The sequence below is a fragment of the Elgaria multicarinata genome, chromosome 6 (genome assembly GCF_023053635.1).
Source record: "Elgaria multicarinata webbii isolate HBS135686 ecotype San Diego chromosome 6, rElgMul1.1.pri, whole genome shotgun sequence".
NCBI classification, from domain to species: domain Eukaryota; kingdom Metazoa; phylum Chordata; class Lepidosauria; order Squamata; family Anguidae; genus Elgaria; species Elgaria multicarinata.
The window spans coordinates 53,283,201-53,301,850 of record NC_086176.1 but is presented as its reverse complement, the minus strand read 5'-3'; the positions used below and the strand labels follow the sequence as shown (position 1 = coordinate 53,301,850).

Sequence of the window (18,650 nt, the reverse complement as noted above, 5' to 3'; positions counted from 1 at the left end):
AGCTATGTTCTACCTCCAGTAGCAGAGGTAGTATGCCTATATTCTGCAGTTGCTGGGGAACATGGGTGGGAAGGTGCTGTTACATCTGTGTCCTGCTTGTGGGTCAACAGTTGGTTGAGTACTGTGAACAGAATGGACTAGATGGACCCTTGGTCTGATCCAACATGGCTCTTATGTTAAATGCATTTGAGTTTTATGCTATTTCCTATACTCTAAAGAGTCTTCCGTGCATCTTGTGTGAAGAGCTGAAAGAGATCCTGAAGTAAGAAAAACTGGATGGCTGGAGGTTCCACATAACTTGAGAACTAGCATAGTTTTTGGCCAATGAAGAATTTAAGTCCATCCAATATCACCTGACCTATTTTATAACTCCCATTTTCTGGTCCTCAACCCAACAGCTTTGCCGATTAGCATCCCGCGAGGAAGAACTGCTTGGGTGAGTAGGTGGGTGGGAGAGACCGTAAAAGCCTTCCGTAGGAGCTATATTCCCGGTTGCTTGTGACGCAGTTATTCAGGAGTAGCACTATGACATCACCCGGCAGAGGCTCTGCGATTGTGGCGTCACGCCGCCCTGCCCCAATGAGAGGCGAGCGGGAGGGGAGGAGGGGGAGAGGTGGCCGAGAGCGGGAGCAGCGGCGGCAAGTGGCAGGTTGGGCACAGGCAAGGGGGCGGCGCTTGGGAAAAGCCACCGCAACCTCCCTGCCCATTTTGGCTCCTGGTGCTGCTGTTCTTGGGCTGCTTGGACCCCTGCCGAGGGGGAAGCGGCGGGGATGAGCTCGGGTGCCCTGGCGCCGCTTCCTCCTCCGCTACCGCCGCCGCCATGAAGCGGAAGACCTCGGCGGCGGGGGGCCGGCGACACTCGGCCCCGGCCACTGTGCCTTCCACGCCGCCGCCGGCGGTCAAGAAGACCCGCAGCTCCGCCACGCTGCCGTTGGTGAACGAGGCAGAGGAGGAGCAAGCCCCGCGGCCCCTCCGACGCGAGATCAGCCTCCAGATCACAGGTGAGGAGGGGGCAGCAATTGCTGCTGCCGGGATCAACGCCAACAAAGCCCGAGTAGGGTGGTTCTGATGGGGCTTACATGGAGGGGGGGGCGTTATCTGCTGGAGGGTTGCCTTCTTGGACCCAAATCCACACGAAGAAGGGGGCGGGCCGAGCCTCCAAGTTCCTCCCCAATCGTAATCCCCGTAACTTGTCAACAAGCCTCTTACGTTGCTATTGAGTTCCTTGAAAGTCGTGCATCTGCTTGGAGTGCTGGGCTCTGGCGGTCCGCGAAAGCTTTTGCCACCAGCAACGTGTTCGTCTTTAAGGTGCCACAAGACTCTTTGTTGTTCTCAAAGTGAAGAAGTGTTGCTCAGATGTGGAGCTTTCAGGATGGCAGATTCATTTCAATGGACATTCGCGCGGGCTGGCGAGGTATAAACAACAAGCACGAGTCAAGTGTTCATGTTATTAGGGCCAAAGCAGACAGTAATTTAAATCAGCATCTCGCAGCTACGTCCTCCCCCAACCCCGTTTCTTTCTTTTCATTTTAACTCTAGAGTAGGCACAGGGGGCCTGATCCAGATCAGACGTGTGTAGGGGAGGTGGGGGGGCTTTATCCGATTCTAAACGTTTTTAGGTGCCTGCGAGCCTTTGCAGTTAAAACTGGATTAAAATCTAAATAACCGATGGGGTTTCTAATCCTTAGGATTACTCATTTGAATAATTACTGGGGGTTTTTAAAAAAATAAAGGTTAGGGTTAGGGTGGGGGTAAATGCAAATGGTTCAAAAAATTCTGCCTGTCTTGTGCCCAGATTACTGATCAAACTTTGGGGGATAGTTCCATGCCTCCGGTATGAAGGTAAGGTAATGGAGGCTGTGTGTGTGATTCAGCAAGTACACAAAACATTGAGGTCCAGTGTTCTCTAATACTTGATATAAAGGGAAATAGTTATATAGAGAAGGCATCATTCAAATGTTTAATTTACAAGGTTTCGCTGAGATAAAACCAAAAATCTTTTGAGACCAGGGGATGTGCTACATATAAACACTGTAAAAAAAAATATAAGCGGCACAATCTACCATATTGTTTACTACTTATTATTATGTAAAACATAATTTTAAACCTTGCATTTAAAATCATGTAAGGCTTTTGATGCCCTAAATTGGCAATTAGTGCTATTGGGAATTGGGTAATGTGTGAAATCCGCCTCAGAAAATCATTTTTAGGTTGTAACCTGCCCTTGCCTGGCCTCTCTCGGCTTCAGTTATCCATCCCTAGAAGAGGAATAGTAGCCTTGAAGACATGCTGGGAGTGTGGGAGAGAATTCTAAAAAGTATTTTCCTGTTCAAAGTGGTGTCACATAAATGGTGAATAATAAATGAATGAATGAATAAAACCTTTTGAATTAAAACTGAGACTCTTGGTCACAGCTCTCCTGGTCTTGCATAACTTGAATGGAAGTGTTATGGTATTGCAGTGCATATAGTGGATGTTTATGATGATTCTTCTTTTTTGCCATTGGATTTTATTTTATTTTGAAATAAAGCTTAAAATAGAGGCAACGAAAAGAACACACAACAATACAACAAAGTCACTAAAGAAATAAACTCACTGATTATAATTTTTAGTATAATTCTTAGTATATTATGCATATATTAAGCTGTAATAAAACTGTGATAACATCGCCTCAAGAGAAGGTCATTATCTAAAGAAAGAATTGATATGAGTTGTGCTTTTGTGTATGTGTAGATGTACATCTACACACGCTACAGAAAAATATATATAGATATTTGTATTAAATATACTTGCAGCATTATTGCAGCATTATTCACAAAAATGCAATATGTATACTTAAGCTGGCTTTGTCCCTTTGAAAGAAAAAGCCATTAAATATGTGGGTCTGATCCTGAGATGGGCTTGTATAAGTTAAGGTTTATCAAGCTAGATGCAGTGCACTAGCCATGGATGGCAGCCTGGTGGCTCATTAAGCCCAGTTTGCTCAAAAGGCAAAAGAGAGAGAGAGAGAGAGAGAAGAAGAAGAAATGAAAGCAACAACAGCAAAAGATGTATGTGTGGTAAAACATTTGGCAAGCCACAATACATAGCTAGCAGTAAATCAAGGAAATTTAAATCAGTGGTTTAATTCATGATTTATATCAGCAAGAAAAAAGGTTGATTTAAATCGCCAATTTAAATCAAATTTTCCACTGAAAATTTCATAAACAATGGTGCAGATCTAACCACTAAACCATGTTAATTTATAACTATTATTTACATCATGTGGTAACATTCTTACAAGCAGGCTTTGCATTTCTGTGTCTCACTGTATATATTTTGCATGCCTCCCCTTTTTTTAACCTATAGAGGGAATGTTTTTTAAAATAGCTTTATTCAGTCTTTCTTATAACCAGCATCCATGACAGTTTGAAGTTAACAGCACAATTCTATACATGGCTACTTAGAAATAAGTTCCATTGAGTTCTGTGGGGTTCAGATGACACACAGAATGCAGCTGATGGTGTGTGAGGGAGGTTGTCTGAACTCTCCTGGTGGGAATCTACACTGGTGTTATTCTAACGCTTTGAATGGGTTACTGTGACGCATAGCGTCACGTGACCCTGGGTCTCCAACGTTGTAAATGAGTCATACTTACAGGTTCTGTTTCTTAGTTCCAGCATGGCTGCAGATTCATGTGCCTTGTCCTACCGGTAATTCTCCTCTCTCAACCCAGAGCTGCTGAGTTTGCTCCGCCCACTTCCTGTTCTCCTTCCTTCGCCCCGTTTGCTATCTTATCTGCTACAGCAGATAAATCACACCAGCCTTATACTGTGCAGTCACTGACAATTGTATGCAAAGGACTCAGAAGTTTTCCACCTTAGAATCTGCTTTTATTGTGAATTACTCCCATGCATCCTGCCTTAAAATTTGAATCAAATTGGGTCATCGGTTGATTTTTTAATGATTTTTAAAAAAACATTTCCCCCCTCTTTGCAAAGGAGCTGTAGCTCCTTGCAGGAAAATTAACAAGGGTCCAAAACTCATGACCAGCGGGGCTTTAATGCGGCTGCTGCTAAAACTTTTTTTAATTTGGTCTCCCATCCAAATTCTGACCAGACCTAACGCTGCTTAGCTTCAGCAAAGTGGTTGGCTTTTGTGCATTCAGGCAATTCCCTGGGACTTGTGTTAAGATGTTTTGGGAGGGGGGGATTTGTGTGTGCTTATGACTTGCCCTGCACTGATAGCTAGGAATGAGGCAGGCAGTGGGCGGAGCAAACCCAGCAATGAAAGGATTTAACAATGTGCCCTGCAGTAACGTTACAGCTACAGAGAACCACGTTAGAAAGGGACACTAGCAACGTTATAAGACTAGTGTAGATCCGGCCCTGGAGTGTATCCAAATTTGGCCAACAACCAGTAGAATGGAAACCACTTGCAGAAAGATTACTCTTCTCCCTCCCACCACTGCACCCAGACGCATATCTACTCTGTAGGTTTGGGGGATTCTCCGGAGCAGAGCTGGGAGGGGGCACATGGGGAGCTGCAGCGGGGAGGAGAACAAGGGAAAGTCCTGTTGTGCAAGCAGAAGTCTGCTTGCATGGCATTGGATTTAACCCCCTATATTTATAGTAGGAAACAGGTTTTAGCTGTTGGTCTCATTTTGGTGTGCAAATGAGGATCAAAATGGCCAGAGATAGATGATGTAGTCAGTGTCAGACTGGGGGTCAGTTTTTGGAGCAGACAAGGTGAAGCAAGGTGAGTTGATCAAACTAGAAGCTGACTTGGATGTAAAGGCCTGGTGTGTTCCAACTAAGTTTGTTGGGTCAGCTTTGGGCTGGAACTGCCACCTAGAGCAGAGGTGGGCAGAAAGTAGATTTCTAAGTGTTTTGGACTTCCTGACCATTTGGCCTTTGTGTCAGGGGGTTTCTGGGAATTGAAGTCCAAAACACCTGGTGATCTACCTTCTTCCCACACCTGGCTTAGAGGACATCCTTTACACACAGAGGCAAATCTGACTGGTTTGTGGGGGGTCTAGAACACAGGTGGCACAGAAGGTAAGGAACTGGAGACTGGGTGCTGGAGACCATGATTTCAAACCCTCCCTTTATAAACTTCAAGTGCCAAAGAAGTTTGCCAAAATCAATGGACAGTTTTTAAAAACAAAAACATGGCACCATGTTGCAGGGCAAGAAGCAGAGCTAAGTGCTAAGAAGTCTTTTTATCATCTGAAGATAGATTTGTTTCCCTTCCCCACCTTACCCCCCCCCCCCCCATCAACAAAGCATGGAGCCCAATTCTATGTATGTTGACTCAGAAATAATTCCCATGTGCTTATTGGGACTTATTCTTCAGTAAGTGTGCATAGAATTGAGCCTAATTTACATTGGTCAGTGAGCGTTTCCCATTTGTAGGATATTTACTTAATACAAAGTGTTTCATAACTCAAGGATATTGCTCTGCAGGTGTCTGTTCTGATTGCTGCAAAGCTTTTTCATCACACACATTAGTCACTCTAACTGCAGCTCTTACTCTGTAAACAGTGACAGCTGATTTATGAAAGTGCTGAAGTCTCAAAGGCACAAGAGACAGTAGCTGGAACTCTCCCTTAAGATGTAGAGGAGTCAAAGGACTTACAGAACTATAGGAGGATGTGCCTATTTAAATATGGAATGTTGTTTTTATTGATTTATGATCTAATATAGTAAGGAAGTAGGATGTATCTTAAGCTTAATAGGTAGAAGGCAGAGGGTTTGTACCCCCCTTTTTTTCTTTTAAATTAATGCTGTGATAGTTCCCACAAACACTGCAGCTTACAGCTACATTTCAGAAAAGACGTTAAAGAGGGGTGAGCAACTTCTGGCCCTCCAGATGTTTTGGCCATCAAGTCAGTTTTATCTGGTTGTACTTTTATATTGTTTTTATATTGTGATTTTATATTGTGATTTGTTTTATACCTTGAATTGTATTTGGTGGTTTTAATTTTTGTGAACCACCCAGATAGTTTCGGCTATTGGGTGGTGTAGAAATGCAATGAATGAATGAATAATAAAGTCTTATCCTCCCTCATCATTGCCTATGGGGGATATGGTAGGCTAACACTTCTGGAGGGTCACCAATTACCTGGTGTGACCTGAGAACAATGGCCTTGGGTAAGTCATCTTGGATCTGTGAAATAGGAATAGTGATGTCATTGTCATTAGGAAGGTTGTTGGGAAGATGAAAGCAATGGTATCCAGCCTTTGCCCTCCCTCTCTCTCTCTCTCTGTGATAAGCAAGTTGTAGCAATTTGTACCCACACCCAGAATAAGAGGCAAGAAGACAAACAGTACTGGATTAAACAAGGACCACAATTTTATTAACGTTACACATGTGGGAACTGCAACCAAAATGAAACTAAGAGCAGGAAAATCAGCTGCTTTAGGCAGGATTGCCTAGCAGTCCTCAGCTTCCCTCTAGTTGTAGGTGAGTTGATCTTGGCTCAGACTCAGAAGTAGCTTCTAGTCTGCTTCCAACTTTCCTGCTAAACATCATTTGTATTGAAGGATGTTTGTCGACATCCCATCACACGAGTGCCACATCTCCTGAATGTATCATGTCAACAATCCAGAGAGGAGTTCCACTGACCACACCCACAGTCCTGAGTTGCAAATCTGAGGCCGGATCTACACTACGGCTTTAAAGTGCTTTATAACAGTTATAAAGCGCTTTAACTGCTTTAAAGCGCTATAAAAGTGTTATAAAGCGCTTTAAAGCAATAGTGTAGATCCGGCCTAAGGCAACGTCTATTACCTCTGGGTCAATACCTTACTTGTTTTATATTTCCTGCTTTATCATACCACTGGAAGTGGGGGCAAGTCTGTGCTTAGTTTCACCCCCCTCCCACCACTCTAGGGTCAACACCTACAAGTCACGTTGCAGATGAAAAATCTCCCTCATCAGAAGCCATAGCTAGACCAGGCCTATATCCCGGGATCGTCCCTGTGCATCCAAATGACACACAGGGGATCCCAGGAGCAGGCAGGGATGACCCCTCCATTTGCCTGGGATAATCCTTAGGTCTAGCTAAGGCCTGAGACATTGATACCATTATTCCTTGAAAGATTATTCATATGTGATGAATCTCAAGGTGAGCTATGTACTAGCTCCTATCCTGGGCAGGGTTTGACAGCCGTTTTGTGACTGGTCAGCCTCAGTAATTTTGAGCTCTCTCAGGGGGCCCTGGGAGAATAAAGTTTCAGAGCCCTTGGACTAGAGAGCTTTTTAGGCAGGGGTTCCTAATATGGTGTGAATGGGTGCCATTGCACCTGAAAGGCCAGGCTGAGGTACTTGTCAAACAATTTTTCCAATCTTGTACTGGGGAAGGAAGTCCTCCTTGCCAAAAATGGCTGAAGAGGGGGCCCCAAGGTCACCCCTCACTGAAGACACTTAGGGAAACAGTGGTCTTGGTAGGGGGTGACCTTCATTCCTCCTCTAGCCAATTTTCAGCAGGGGCCTTTTTCTCACCCCATGCAGATGAATGGAGGAATTGTTCCACTCACTTGCATTGGGGTGGGATGGGATGGGGAGAGAGAGAGAGAGAGAGCAGAGACAGAAGGAAGAAATGGGGGAGGGGAAGAGGCAGACAGACAGACAAGCCAGAGAAAGAAAAAGAAAGAGCAGCTAGAGGGAGTGGGAGGGAGAAGGATGGAAGGGGAGCCAGAGAAAGAGAGAGAGAGAGAAGGAAAGAAATAAAAGCCAGAGAGAGAAGGAGGGAAGGATGGGAAAAGAGCCAGAGAGCCAGACAAAAAGAGAGAGGAGCCAGAGAGAGAGAGAAAAGGAAAGAGCAGTTAGAGGGAGAGGAAGGGAGAAAGAAGGAAGGGGAGCCAGAGAGAGAAGAGCCAGAAAGAGAGGAGTCAGAGTAGCATACATACAGGGTGCACATTCATGCATGCACATAAACACAGTTAAGTGGGGTGGAAGCACTCCCAGCATTCTTGAGATTCTCCCTCCACCCCTACCTCCCTAGAGGATCTAATTTATAGTGGTGCCCAGGGCACTTTTTCAAAACGCCCGCTGTGCCCATGGGCCCCAAAACCCCTGTTCTAAGATCTGTTATTTTTTTAGTGGAAAGGCAGGATATAAATTAAATACCATCAGAGGGATTCACCAACTGAAACTGGCTTTAGCACACACGTCTTAGGAAGATCTATTGGGCTTGATACATTTAATGCCTTAGGCAGACCTTATGAAAGCATCTTAAAGGGCCTCTATTGGATCCCTGGGCCAAAGCTACAATACTTCTCAGGGTGACCATTGCAAACATTGGCCCTTAATGGCTGGCAATTGCAAGCTTCAGAAGTATATACTGTGCCATTGGCTAAAGCCCTAAATCTCACCAGACCCATGCCTGGAATGGCAGAGTTGTTCCTGGCTTTAGTACCTTCCCCATTCTTTGTGTGCGGCTGCTTTTTTAAAAAAAGAAAAAGATGGGCAGATGCAATTGCCATCCAGCTACGCCATTTCCTCCTCCACACCACCACTGCTCAATCTGACATCCCTGTCTGTTCCTTCTTGCTCCTGCCAAGTCTGAAAGAAAGTGCACAGGGAAGGGCAGGACTAGGGCTTATATAGCCTCTGACTGTTTCTTTCCCTGGTTGGCCAGCCCTGCAATAAACTCACATGTCCATCTGTGGCACTTAGCATGTGCCCAGTCATCATCCCTAGCATGTGCCTCTCTCCCTGTAGCTGCACACAAAGCTGCCCCAACCTGACATTCCTTTTGAGGCTATGAGTAGTCAAACAAATACTTAATATCTGAAAAACTGCAAACTCAGAATTCCTCCTGAACATAAGTGTCCAGTTCAGATCTGCCCTTTGTGTCTGCCCTGTGTTCCTTGTGGACACATTTATTCCTGTGCTGTTGGTGTTTTTGTTCTGTTATTATTTCAACACTGGGTTTCTTTTATAGTAATAGGCATGGTAAAGAATTGTAAAAATATTCAGCCATGAGCATTCCTTAAAAGTTAGCACCCTGAAACAACACCTACACACCCTACAATTAGCTTCTTAAATGTGCTATTACTTCATAATATTACACAGTTCCACTTGCTGGGCAGGAAGAGAGCCCTTGGCTTGTAAATAAATAAATGTGCAATGTTTTCTTTGCATTCAGAGGTTGCTCTCCATTGAAGGGTCAAAATGGTCATGCAGAATATGAAAAAACAGGCTTCTTTTTGAGAACTGGGAGCTCTCAGATGTTTTCTTTCTATGCCACCCCAAATGGAATAAAAAAACATTTATTTATTTATTGCATTTCTATATTGCCCAATAACTGAAGTTCTCTGGGCAGTTTACAAAAATTAAAACCATGAAAACCATTCAAAATATAAAACAAACAACAGTATAAAAACATAGTATAAAATGCAATATAAAAACACATATGCTTCTCTCCAAAGATTAAGTAGATCTGGCAGATGTTGATGATACTTAGTGCTACTCCAATCATTAGTACTGATTCTCACTATACAAAGTTTGGTTTGAACAAGGACAAAGCTTTTTAAAAAAATAATAACACTACATGTGTCATTTAAAAGGGACATTTTACTCAACAACTGTTTTGTAAATAGCGACTAAATAAGGTAATTACCACTGTCCATACTTAATGCATTACATTTCCCTTTGATCTCACTGTTTAAAATCTCCCTCCTCCCAACCCTGAGAGTTTGGCATAATGCTTCATGCATCTGATGAGGTGGGCTCCAAATTTGCTACTCTTTAAATTGCCGCAAGACTCAGGAAAAAGGGATTCTGAATACTTTGTTCCATGCTGAGATCACAACTTGCCACATCTTTGTTCAGTGCACTTCCTTGTATGCTTCCCCCCCCCCCCCCCCGGCAAGATGTGATGAATCAATCTTCAGGCTGAAGTCCATGCCACAATCTTGTTTCTCTGGTGCTGCCAAAGAGTAAATTAATACATTATATTTTTCAGTTGTGGAATCACTCCTGTATGCATTTCCCTTTCTAGGGGTATCCATGCACTGTAAATGTGAGAGTGCATTATATCCCCCCCCCCTTCAACATTATTGGAGATCCACAGATGGGAGTCTTGTTCCTGGGAAAGCAATCCACTTAGGAGAGCTATTATAGCTGGAGAACAGAGAGTTCTAATCCCAATTTAGGCCTGGCAAATTACTCCCTCTAATTTCTCTCACATGAAAACAACATTCACTATCTACAGTTGCACAACACCTTATACTTTTCATAGTGTCAAAGAGATTATGAGGACATAATTCAAAGGACTTCACATTTTTAATCTAGTAATCCTTACAATAACTCTGTAAATTAGATCAGGAGTGTTATCCCCATTTTGCAGATGGGGGCTGGGGTTGAGAGGGTGGTTTGCCAAAGGCTGACTAGAGCAGAGGAGGGTTCCGGTTCAGGCTGTCATTCTAAACTAGTCGGGAGTAAGACCTCATTAATCTCCAGATTTCTAAGCAAACATGTCTAGGATTGCACTGTCTGTCTCTTATCATGCCGCCCTATGCACAGTTACTTCCCAGATTGTATTCACTGGAGATTCCTCCCAGATAAGGCTGCATAGGTTTACAGCCTTAGCCACAACTTCAGAAGAGTGATTTCCTCACTCAAATATGTAATGTGCCCAACTAACTCTTGAAAATATTTTGAAGCTATTTGTGAGCTGTTTTGAGTGCCTCTCAAGCGGCGAGGAAGAAGACACGAAGCGGCCACTACCAAGGAATGGGGCTTGGCCTGCCAGGCGCTGGCCGCCCTTTCCAGCGGCTGGGCCGGCGTTCAAGTTGTGTCGCCAGAGGACTAGGCCGAGGTTCCCTGGAGCTCTCTGGGCTAGGGAAGGGCCGCTCCACACCCTGGAATAAGAAGGGTGGCTGTGGCCGCCTGTGGCGAGCAGCTGCCGGGCGGGGTTGGCTGGCTCTGCCCCGCTCGCCAGCCAATGGCAGCCGCTCGGCACGGAGGCCTCGAGAGCCGCTTTATTGACGGAAGGGGGTTGCGTGGAGGGCGACATAAGCGCAAGGAGCCTGTCCTGGCCGCAACTGTAGCAGACCAACCTCTCAGGACTGGGGGCTCCGCGCGCTCGCCGTGCCCGCCTCTTAGTCGCCTCTCTCGGGGCGGCAGGCACTTTTAGGCGAGACCGTACACCGCTTCGACGCCTGCAAGTTTGGGCAGAAGCTGCACGCGTAAGGGGTGACTCGCCACCACTCGGGCTTCGCTTGCTTAGCGTGGGAGCGGCGAAGAGGCGGAGGGAAACCATCCCTGGAAGTGGACAGTAGCTGTGGCGCCCCTCGTTCGGGTCGCGCTGCCTTCTGGTGCTCGCCTTGGGGCGACGAAACCGCCTCCTTGCTGGCTGGGGGGCGGGCGGGGGAAACTTTTAAGTTAGAACTCCGAAGAGGGAAGGCTTTTCTGCAGCCGCGGCCATTTCCAGGAGCCGCGGCCCCTCCTCGCCCAGAGCCTCTGTGTTTAAATGTTTGTAAACAATGAACGCCGGCAAGGATTTGCGCCTCTGTGTGGAGGTGGTCAAAGGTGAGGAAAAGACGGAGCTTTGAAATGGTGATATGTGAGCGGAGAAAACTGTCCTCGAGATGCGCTTTTCTGTTTTTGGTTGCCTCTTTCGGTCTTTTAAAGCGTCACCCTAATGAAAGTTTAGACAAGGGAAAGTTCCTACAACTCCCAGCATTCACCCAGCCAGGGCTGGCTGTGGGATGCTGGGAGTTGTAGGACTCTCCCCCACCCCCTGACTAAACTTTTATATTGGGGTGGTGCCCTCACACTGTCTCCCCAGGCGGAACTTTTCTGCAAGCGTGTTAAGACCCAGGATAGTTTGCAAACTGGGTTGTTTTGTTTGTTCTGCACTCGTTTCACGCCCTGTTTATATTTTGATAGCTGGAAGTTGGTAAGGTTAAAAGAAAATAATTTTTAAAAAGCCAACTGTGTCTCTCCACCCCCCATATACGCAGCTGTGTTGCATAACAAAGGACCTCTGGCAGAAGAACGGCTCTTGCTTCTGTATGTCATTTCAGTCTTTAGAATAAGTACAAATGATTTGTCGCAGGCTTCCAGTGGTTGAATGAGTGTGAAGGTTGTTTATGTAACCCGTGTGGGCACGCAAATGAGCCAGCCTGTAGGTGCAGAACTCCTACCTGATGGAAAGAAAATGTGGACTAAAAGAGGACAAAACAGGGCTCAATTTGAGAATATTACTTGCAACTAGTTGCGTAAATTCTGTTGATTTCAGTGGGACATCCATGTTCTAAGGCTGGGTTGCATCGCTTAAGGCTCTGATCCTTCCATAAACATGTTTAGCATTACATTTTACATGCTGATTATGATCATAATAAAATCTATCTTAGCTATCTGTCATGGTTAGGATTGTGCTGCAAGGCTGTGGCCTACACATTTTTTACTTGGAAGGAAGTCCCATTGGAAATGCCTAAGATTTCCCCCTTTAAAACACCAAAATGTTTTAGCACTGGGGTGTTAGGCTAATCAGTTTAGAAATATAACAAAGACCCTTATAGCACCCTGTGAACTGACAAGTTTATTGTTAGAAACAATTTGATTTGGAAACTTTTGAGTTTTGTTTACATTGATTAAGAAGGTGAGATGAAAAATAAAGTCTGCTTTGCTTTGAAAAGAGAACTTTTAAAAAAATGTCCACTTCTCAATCCTCCCCCAGTTTTCATTTCAGATCACCTCTGTCAGATTAAAGACCTAGATAGACTTTTGACTGTGTAACAGAGATTCCACACACACAAAAAATTTTTCCCTTTAGGAAACCAAAAATATATCAAGCAACTTAAAACAAAATCAAAGCATACAAAATATAAGCAGCTAATACAATTATATGCTGAAATTCAACCATTCATCATCAGTAACAACCATAGAAAATTCAACTGATGCATTAAACAGCCCACTGTATGCACCATTTGTAATTTACATTTCTATAATATATAATTTAAATAATTTAAGCACCTTCACACATGAGAATAGGGTTGGCAAGGCCATGCCTGTAGATGTCTACAGATGGGTGTTTCCTATATTCTGAACTTGGATCATGCAGAGCTCCAGAATGCAGGGAAAGCCTACATGCAGAAAGGTGTATGGACATAGGCTGAAATCCAGATATTTTCCCAATGACCGAGGTATTTCCCTCAATGGAACTGGAAGGTGGGGTGATTTCCCACCCAGCCACCCACGTACATGTGCAGATCTGCTTCTTAGGGTGGGAAAACCTTCTAGAGCAGATTTTTGGGGCTGCAGGCGGGGAGGAGAGAAAGAGAAAGTCCCACTGCATGAGCAGACTTCCACCTGTAGGCTTTGTCTTGAATATATCCATACCTATCATGTGGACCTCAGGGGAGCTGCCAGAGGTGAGCCCCTGTCTACAGCTCTGTCCAACTTGTGACTGCCCTTCACATGAATGCATGAAGGGTCTGTAGTGGCATGTTTATGCTGTCCTTATTATAATGGAACATAATATTGGTGTTTTAATATCGAAGAATCATTCTGTGATGTTGGTTATACCAGTGGCTTCATTGACAAATGCTGGTTTGAACTTGTGTTCTCACATGCAAATCAGACACTTCGGCCACTGTACCACACTAACTAATTGGGATCTTTTTTACTGACTAGCTCCTGGAAACTAATATCTGCTCCAGAAATTTTGAATGGAAGAATTTATTTTTACAGTTTTAACTCATTTAAAATCATAGTATCAACATATTTTCTACAATTATCTTTGTGCTCATTGTAAGTACTAGTTTGATATTTTGTTTGTTTTTAAATTTCAGATCGTCTTTATTTTGCCATTCTTTTCCATAAACCAAAGAGTGGTAGTGCAAGCACACACTATTTCTGCATAGATGATGAATTTGTATATGAGAAGTAAGTATAATATTCCCTTGTTCTGCTAAGACACTGAAATAAAGTAACATGAACAACAGCATGGAGGAGGATGTAATGCGGATCTTTGTGACAAAATGGGATATACTGGCAGTGACATGAAATTATAATGGACCAAGCAAGATGTTCTCAGGGTAAACAAACACATATAAGAAGAGCCCTGGTGGACTAGACCTAATGTTCCACATCTTTAGTCACATCTTCTGATGGGGACTTCTTCCACACTTAACCTATACACTATGTGAAGAAATACTTTTCTTTGTCTTCAGTCTCCCACCATTCAGCTTCATTGTTTGAACTTGAGTTCTAGTACTATGGAAGAGGATTTACCCACATTGAAAAGCACACTGGATAGCATAACATGATATCCTTATATTTACCTAATCAGTAACAATAGACCTGGCAGCATATTACTTAAATCCAGAGCACATTCCATTGTTTAAAAAGCAGCTTGAACTGTTGACAATTGCAAATTAGTGAGACTTAAAAGAGAAAGGGGGAAAGCAAAAAAGGGGGAAAGTGTTAACATAAAGGAATCTGTCATTGCAATGGAGGTGTTTTTCTTTTTGTGTGGGAGTGTTTAGAAGAGGGAGGGAAATGAAAGGAACATGACAAATATTGGGCAGCATCCATCACTGCCTGTGTACCTTTGCTGATTACATTGCAGCAGTGGGATCCAGGAAGCTAGCATTTGCTAGAGCAACCCCCAAAATGAGCCAAATGTCTCATTTACAGAATGGGACAGATTGGTGGAAGTCACAGAAGGGTACCCGCTGATCTGTTCGGTTCAGAAACTAGTATTTTGGCTCATTTCCAGTTGCTTTAGGAAGTGTTAGCCTCCCATTGCAACAGCAGTTGATCTTGCTGGTGCGCAGGCAACATTGGATACTGCCCATTGTTTTCCAGATTTTTCATTTTATTCCCTCTTCCTTAGAATTCTGTGTTCTGTCTTATATTTCATTTTGTTTTTGTATATGTATGCTGGTTGAAGCCTGATGTTGGTTGAAGCCTCCCACCTCATACTATACATAGAATTTCTGACTCTGAAAATTATTGAGGATTCAAACTTATTTCAGCAATAGAAAAGGAGATGAGCTCATTAAGTCTTGTTAAAAAAGAGATCTGCCCATTTACCAGTGTGGTGTAGTGGCTAGAGTGTTGGACTGGGAGTCAGGAGATCCGGTGCTAGTCCCCACTTGGCCATGGAAGCTCACTGACTGACTTTGGGCCAGTCACAGACTCTCAGGCCAGCCTACCCCACAGGGTTGTTTTTGTGAGGATAAAATGGAGAGGAGGAGGATTATGTATGCCGCCTTGGATTCCTTGGAGGAAAAAAGGCGGGGTATAAATGTAATAAATAAAATGTCTCATGCAGATGCAACATCACTTTGTAACAGGAGAGTTGAAAACTTCTTTCAAATACAGTGTTCAAGTAGATTTATTTTTAGTGATCTACAGTACAGTATACATCTTTCTCAAGCTGTCCTTAAATTATCTACCAAGTGCCCCTTCTTCCTGCTTGCTTCCATATACTATGCGTACGATTCAAATGTAAGACACCTGGTGCATGTGTGTGTCTAAGCAAGCAGGGATTGCAGTGTGTGTGCATGTCAGCATTGGGCAGAGCCACAACCCAAAGTGGGTGAGTTACTCCCACCAGTGGCATGTGACCCACAATGTCATTGCCTGCATACAGACATTCACAAAGCTCCTGGTACATTGAAGTGTAGCTTCAAGGAAGCCTACTTTGTGTACTCCTTGCTTATCCCTATCCCCAGTGCTTCTCTTGTTCGCATCTCTGTAGGAAACAGGTCAAAAGAGGAGGAGGAGTTTTTTATGGGATGCAGCAGCCTTCCCTAACCTAGTGCCCTCCAGATGTTTTGGACCACAACTAACCTCAGTCCTAGCTGGCATGAACAATAGTCAGGATTGATGCAGGTATAATCCAGATATATGGAAGGCACCAGGTTGGAGAAGGCTGGCCTACAGATTTTCTTAAGGGACTGAGGAGGAATCCTCTAAAAGTACACAAAAATGACTTATTTTTTTGGTAGTCAATGGGTGGTGCTGTCTTGTACCAGTCATTGGGTGGTACTATGATATGAGTATCTGTACAGGTACTCACACTGGATAGAGTCAAGGACAGTTCCTATAGAACTGCCAATATAGTTTTATACTGTCTCATCCTACCCTTACAGAATTGTTCATAAACAACTAAAACCTGACAGGTTGTATTTCTCTTGGGAGTGTTGAGGTATATGACTGTGTTGATGCCAAAGTTTCAATGTGGAGGTGATACAAGCAGTTGACGATATACTTGAAAAAGTGTCTTGGGATTGGAGACCAACCAAAACAACCATGATGTGGGTTTTCTAGAAAATAATGAATTTTCTGGAAAAAAATCCAGTCCAAATTAGATTAATGTAAATTAGATTAATTTGCATAGGGTCATTTACATCAGAAAATTTTGTAGTTTGCATCGGAAAATGTTCTGATACTGAAAGATCTAATTTAGCATGTTTATTTTATTTGAATTTAGTAAACAGTTTTTAAAAAGGTATCCCATGTTAATTTTTTTGTCCTAATATTTGACCTGAAATATTTGAGGGGGAGGAGATAAAGAATACTTAATGTAATTTAATGTGAAGAAAATTTTATTGGAATACTTGTAAAATTTTAAAGACAATGATTACGTAGCAATATGTAATGACCGTGGGTTTGTTTTTTTGGCTCATCGTTTTTAAAGTTGTTATAGTAGTTTTAAATCGTGTATTTTGCTTGTTTTTGTGGTTTTTAATCTTTGTATATTGTTTTTAAGTGTTTTTATCTGATGTGAACCGCCTAGAGAGCTTCAGCTATGGGCCAGTATACAAATGCAAATTATTATTATTATTATTATTATTGGAGGGAAAATGAAGATACTGAAAACTGTTGATACTCTAATTCATTTTAGCAACCCAAAGAACTATGTGTGATATGCTGACAACAGTTTATCTATTTTAGTTTCATTTCATTGAGACATATATCAATGACATGTATGTATGCTAGGGATAATCACTTGACAATCATTAATTACAACTTTGAAACTGACAGGCTTCCCTAATCATAGAATCATAGAACAGCAGAGTTGGAAGGGGCCCACAAGGCCATCAAGTCCAACCCCCCGCTCAATGCAGGAATCCACCCTAAAGCATCTCTGACAGATGGTTGTCCAGCTGCCTCTTGAATGCCTCTAGTGTGGGAGAGCCCACAACCTCCCTAGGTAACTGATTCCATTGTTGTACTGCTCTAACAGTCAGAAAATCCTGATGATTTTCCATATTGTATATGGAATTAGCATAGGTTCGTTTTCACTAATGAATTTATGAAGTGGAAATTTTTCTGCTTAAAAATAAAGATCTGGATTATTATTTTTTTCGGTTTGGGAAATTTTCCACCCTTCATGCAGATGGGAGAAGCTGCCAAAAAGTTTTCCCCACAAAGTTTCCCAAAAGCAAGCTGATGTTCATCTTAAAAAGCTGTTGATGTCTTTGGCTGTTGGAGCTTAAAAGAAACCTCCACCCATGTTCACTAAAATAATGTTTAGTGAACATGGGTTCACTAAACATGATTTTCTAAGCAGACCTGAAAATTAGCTCTCTTTCAAAATAATAATTTTTGTGTTGTTGCCTCTGGATTTCCACTGTTTTAGTAAGAATGCATGTTAACCCTCTTCACACACTACTTGCATGAATGGTGTTCTCTGATGACTCGGGCTATGCTGTTGTTCCCACTCCTAGCTGAGTTAGGCCTGCCCCATAACATCTGCGCCTTAAGTATGGCTGTCTGAGGAGGAGCCCCTACATGTGAGTAGCTATTCGCACATCAGGGCTCCACATGGCCAGGACATCTGTGCACTTTATTTCTGCATGTGTGACTGTTCTGGCTAAGGAGGCAGGCCTAGAGCAGATACACATGCAGAGATACAACAGGCAACACCTTCATTGGATTGCCTTTGGTGAGTACTCCTGCTGTGCCCTTGTGACTACAGTGAATGAATGCTGCAATTGCAGCCATTGTGGAGCTGGGAAAGAATTAACCATCTGTAGCGGAGGCTGTTGCAGCTTAAAAGAGGACACAAGGCCAGACCAGTAAATCATGCAGAGATGAATCAAGGAGATTCTTCCGTGAGTTGGTGATTTAGGCTTACAGGAGCCCTCCATTTATTATCTGTAGCTCACTAGTATGAGATTTATTGAGAAAAGAATCACCAGTACTCTTTCCAGAACTTATAATTTCTGTGTTATCTTTCATATGGAGTTTTCTTAAAGCAGTGCCTTCAAAATATTTTATTGCAGGATCCAAAAATGTTTCAATTATCAGTGACATTGTAATCCAGGAAACACTGCAGAGCTGTTTTATAATATGTATCAGGTTTACGGATTTCTCCCCCCATCATAATTAACCAGGATGGATTTTGTAGAAATAGTATGCCAGCTAGAAAGCCTGCTTATTGTAATGTGAGCAGGGCTGGGGAGTGTTGCTGGGTGGAAGAATGTGGGTTTTTTTAACAACCATTCCAGGAGAGGTCTTACAATTTAAGAATTTTTTTCTCCCCTACCCCCTCTCTTTTCTCCCCCCCCCCTTTTCTCCAAGCTTCTATGCAGATTTTGGACCACTCAATCTGGCAATGATTTACAGATACTGTTGCAAGCTAAATAAAAAATTAAAGGTAAAATGGTTTTGTAAACTTTAATAGTTTGACTCTTCTG

The 18,650-nt window shown here is 43.2% G+C and overlaps 1 protein-coding gene across 6 annotated transcripts in view; it reads left to right on the top strand.

The window, feature by feature from the left end:
- Positions 1–752: 752 nt before the first annotated feature.
- Positions 753–18,650, top strand: part of CDC14B (cell division cycle 14B) — a 57,082-nt gene continuing 39,184 nt past the window's right edge. For 2 of the 6 annotated variants that reach the window (XM_063129428.1, XM_063129429.1), the window contains exons 1-3: positions 753–1,001; positions 13,788–13,881; positions 18,535–18,610. In XM_063129428.1, the coding sequence (XP_062985498.1) occupies positions 821–1,001; positions 13,788–13,881; positions 18,535–18,610 (351 nt within the window). In that variant the 5' untranslated portion in view covers positions 753–820. Of the gene's footprint in view, positions 1,002–11,039; positions 11,521–13,787; positions 13,882–18,534; positions 18,611–18,650 lie in introns of those variants that run through there. The other 4 variants (XM_063129426.1, XM_063129427.1, XM_063129431.1 and 1 more) reach the window with 4 other exon arrangements.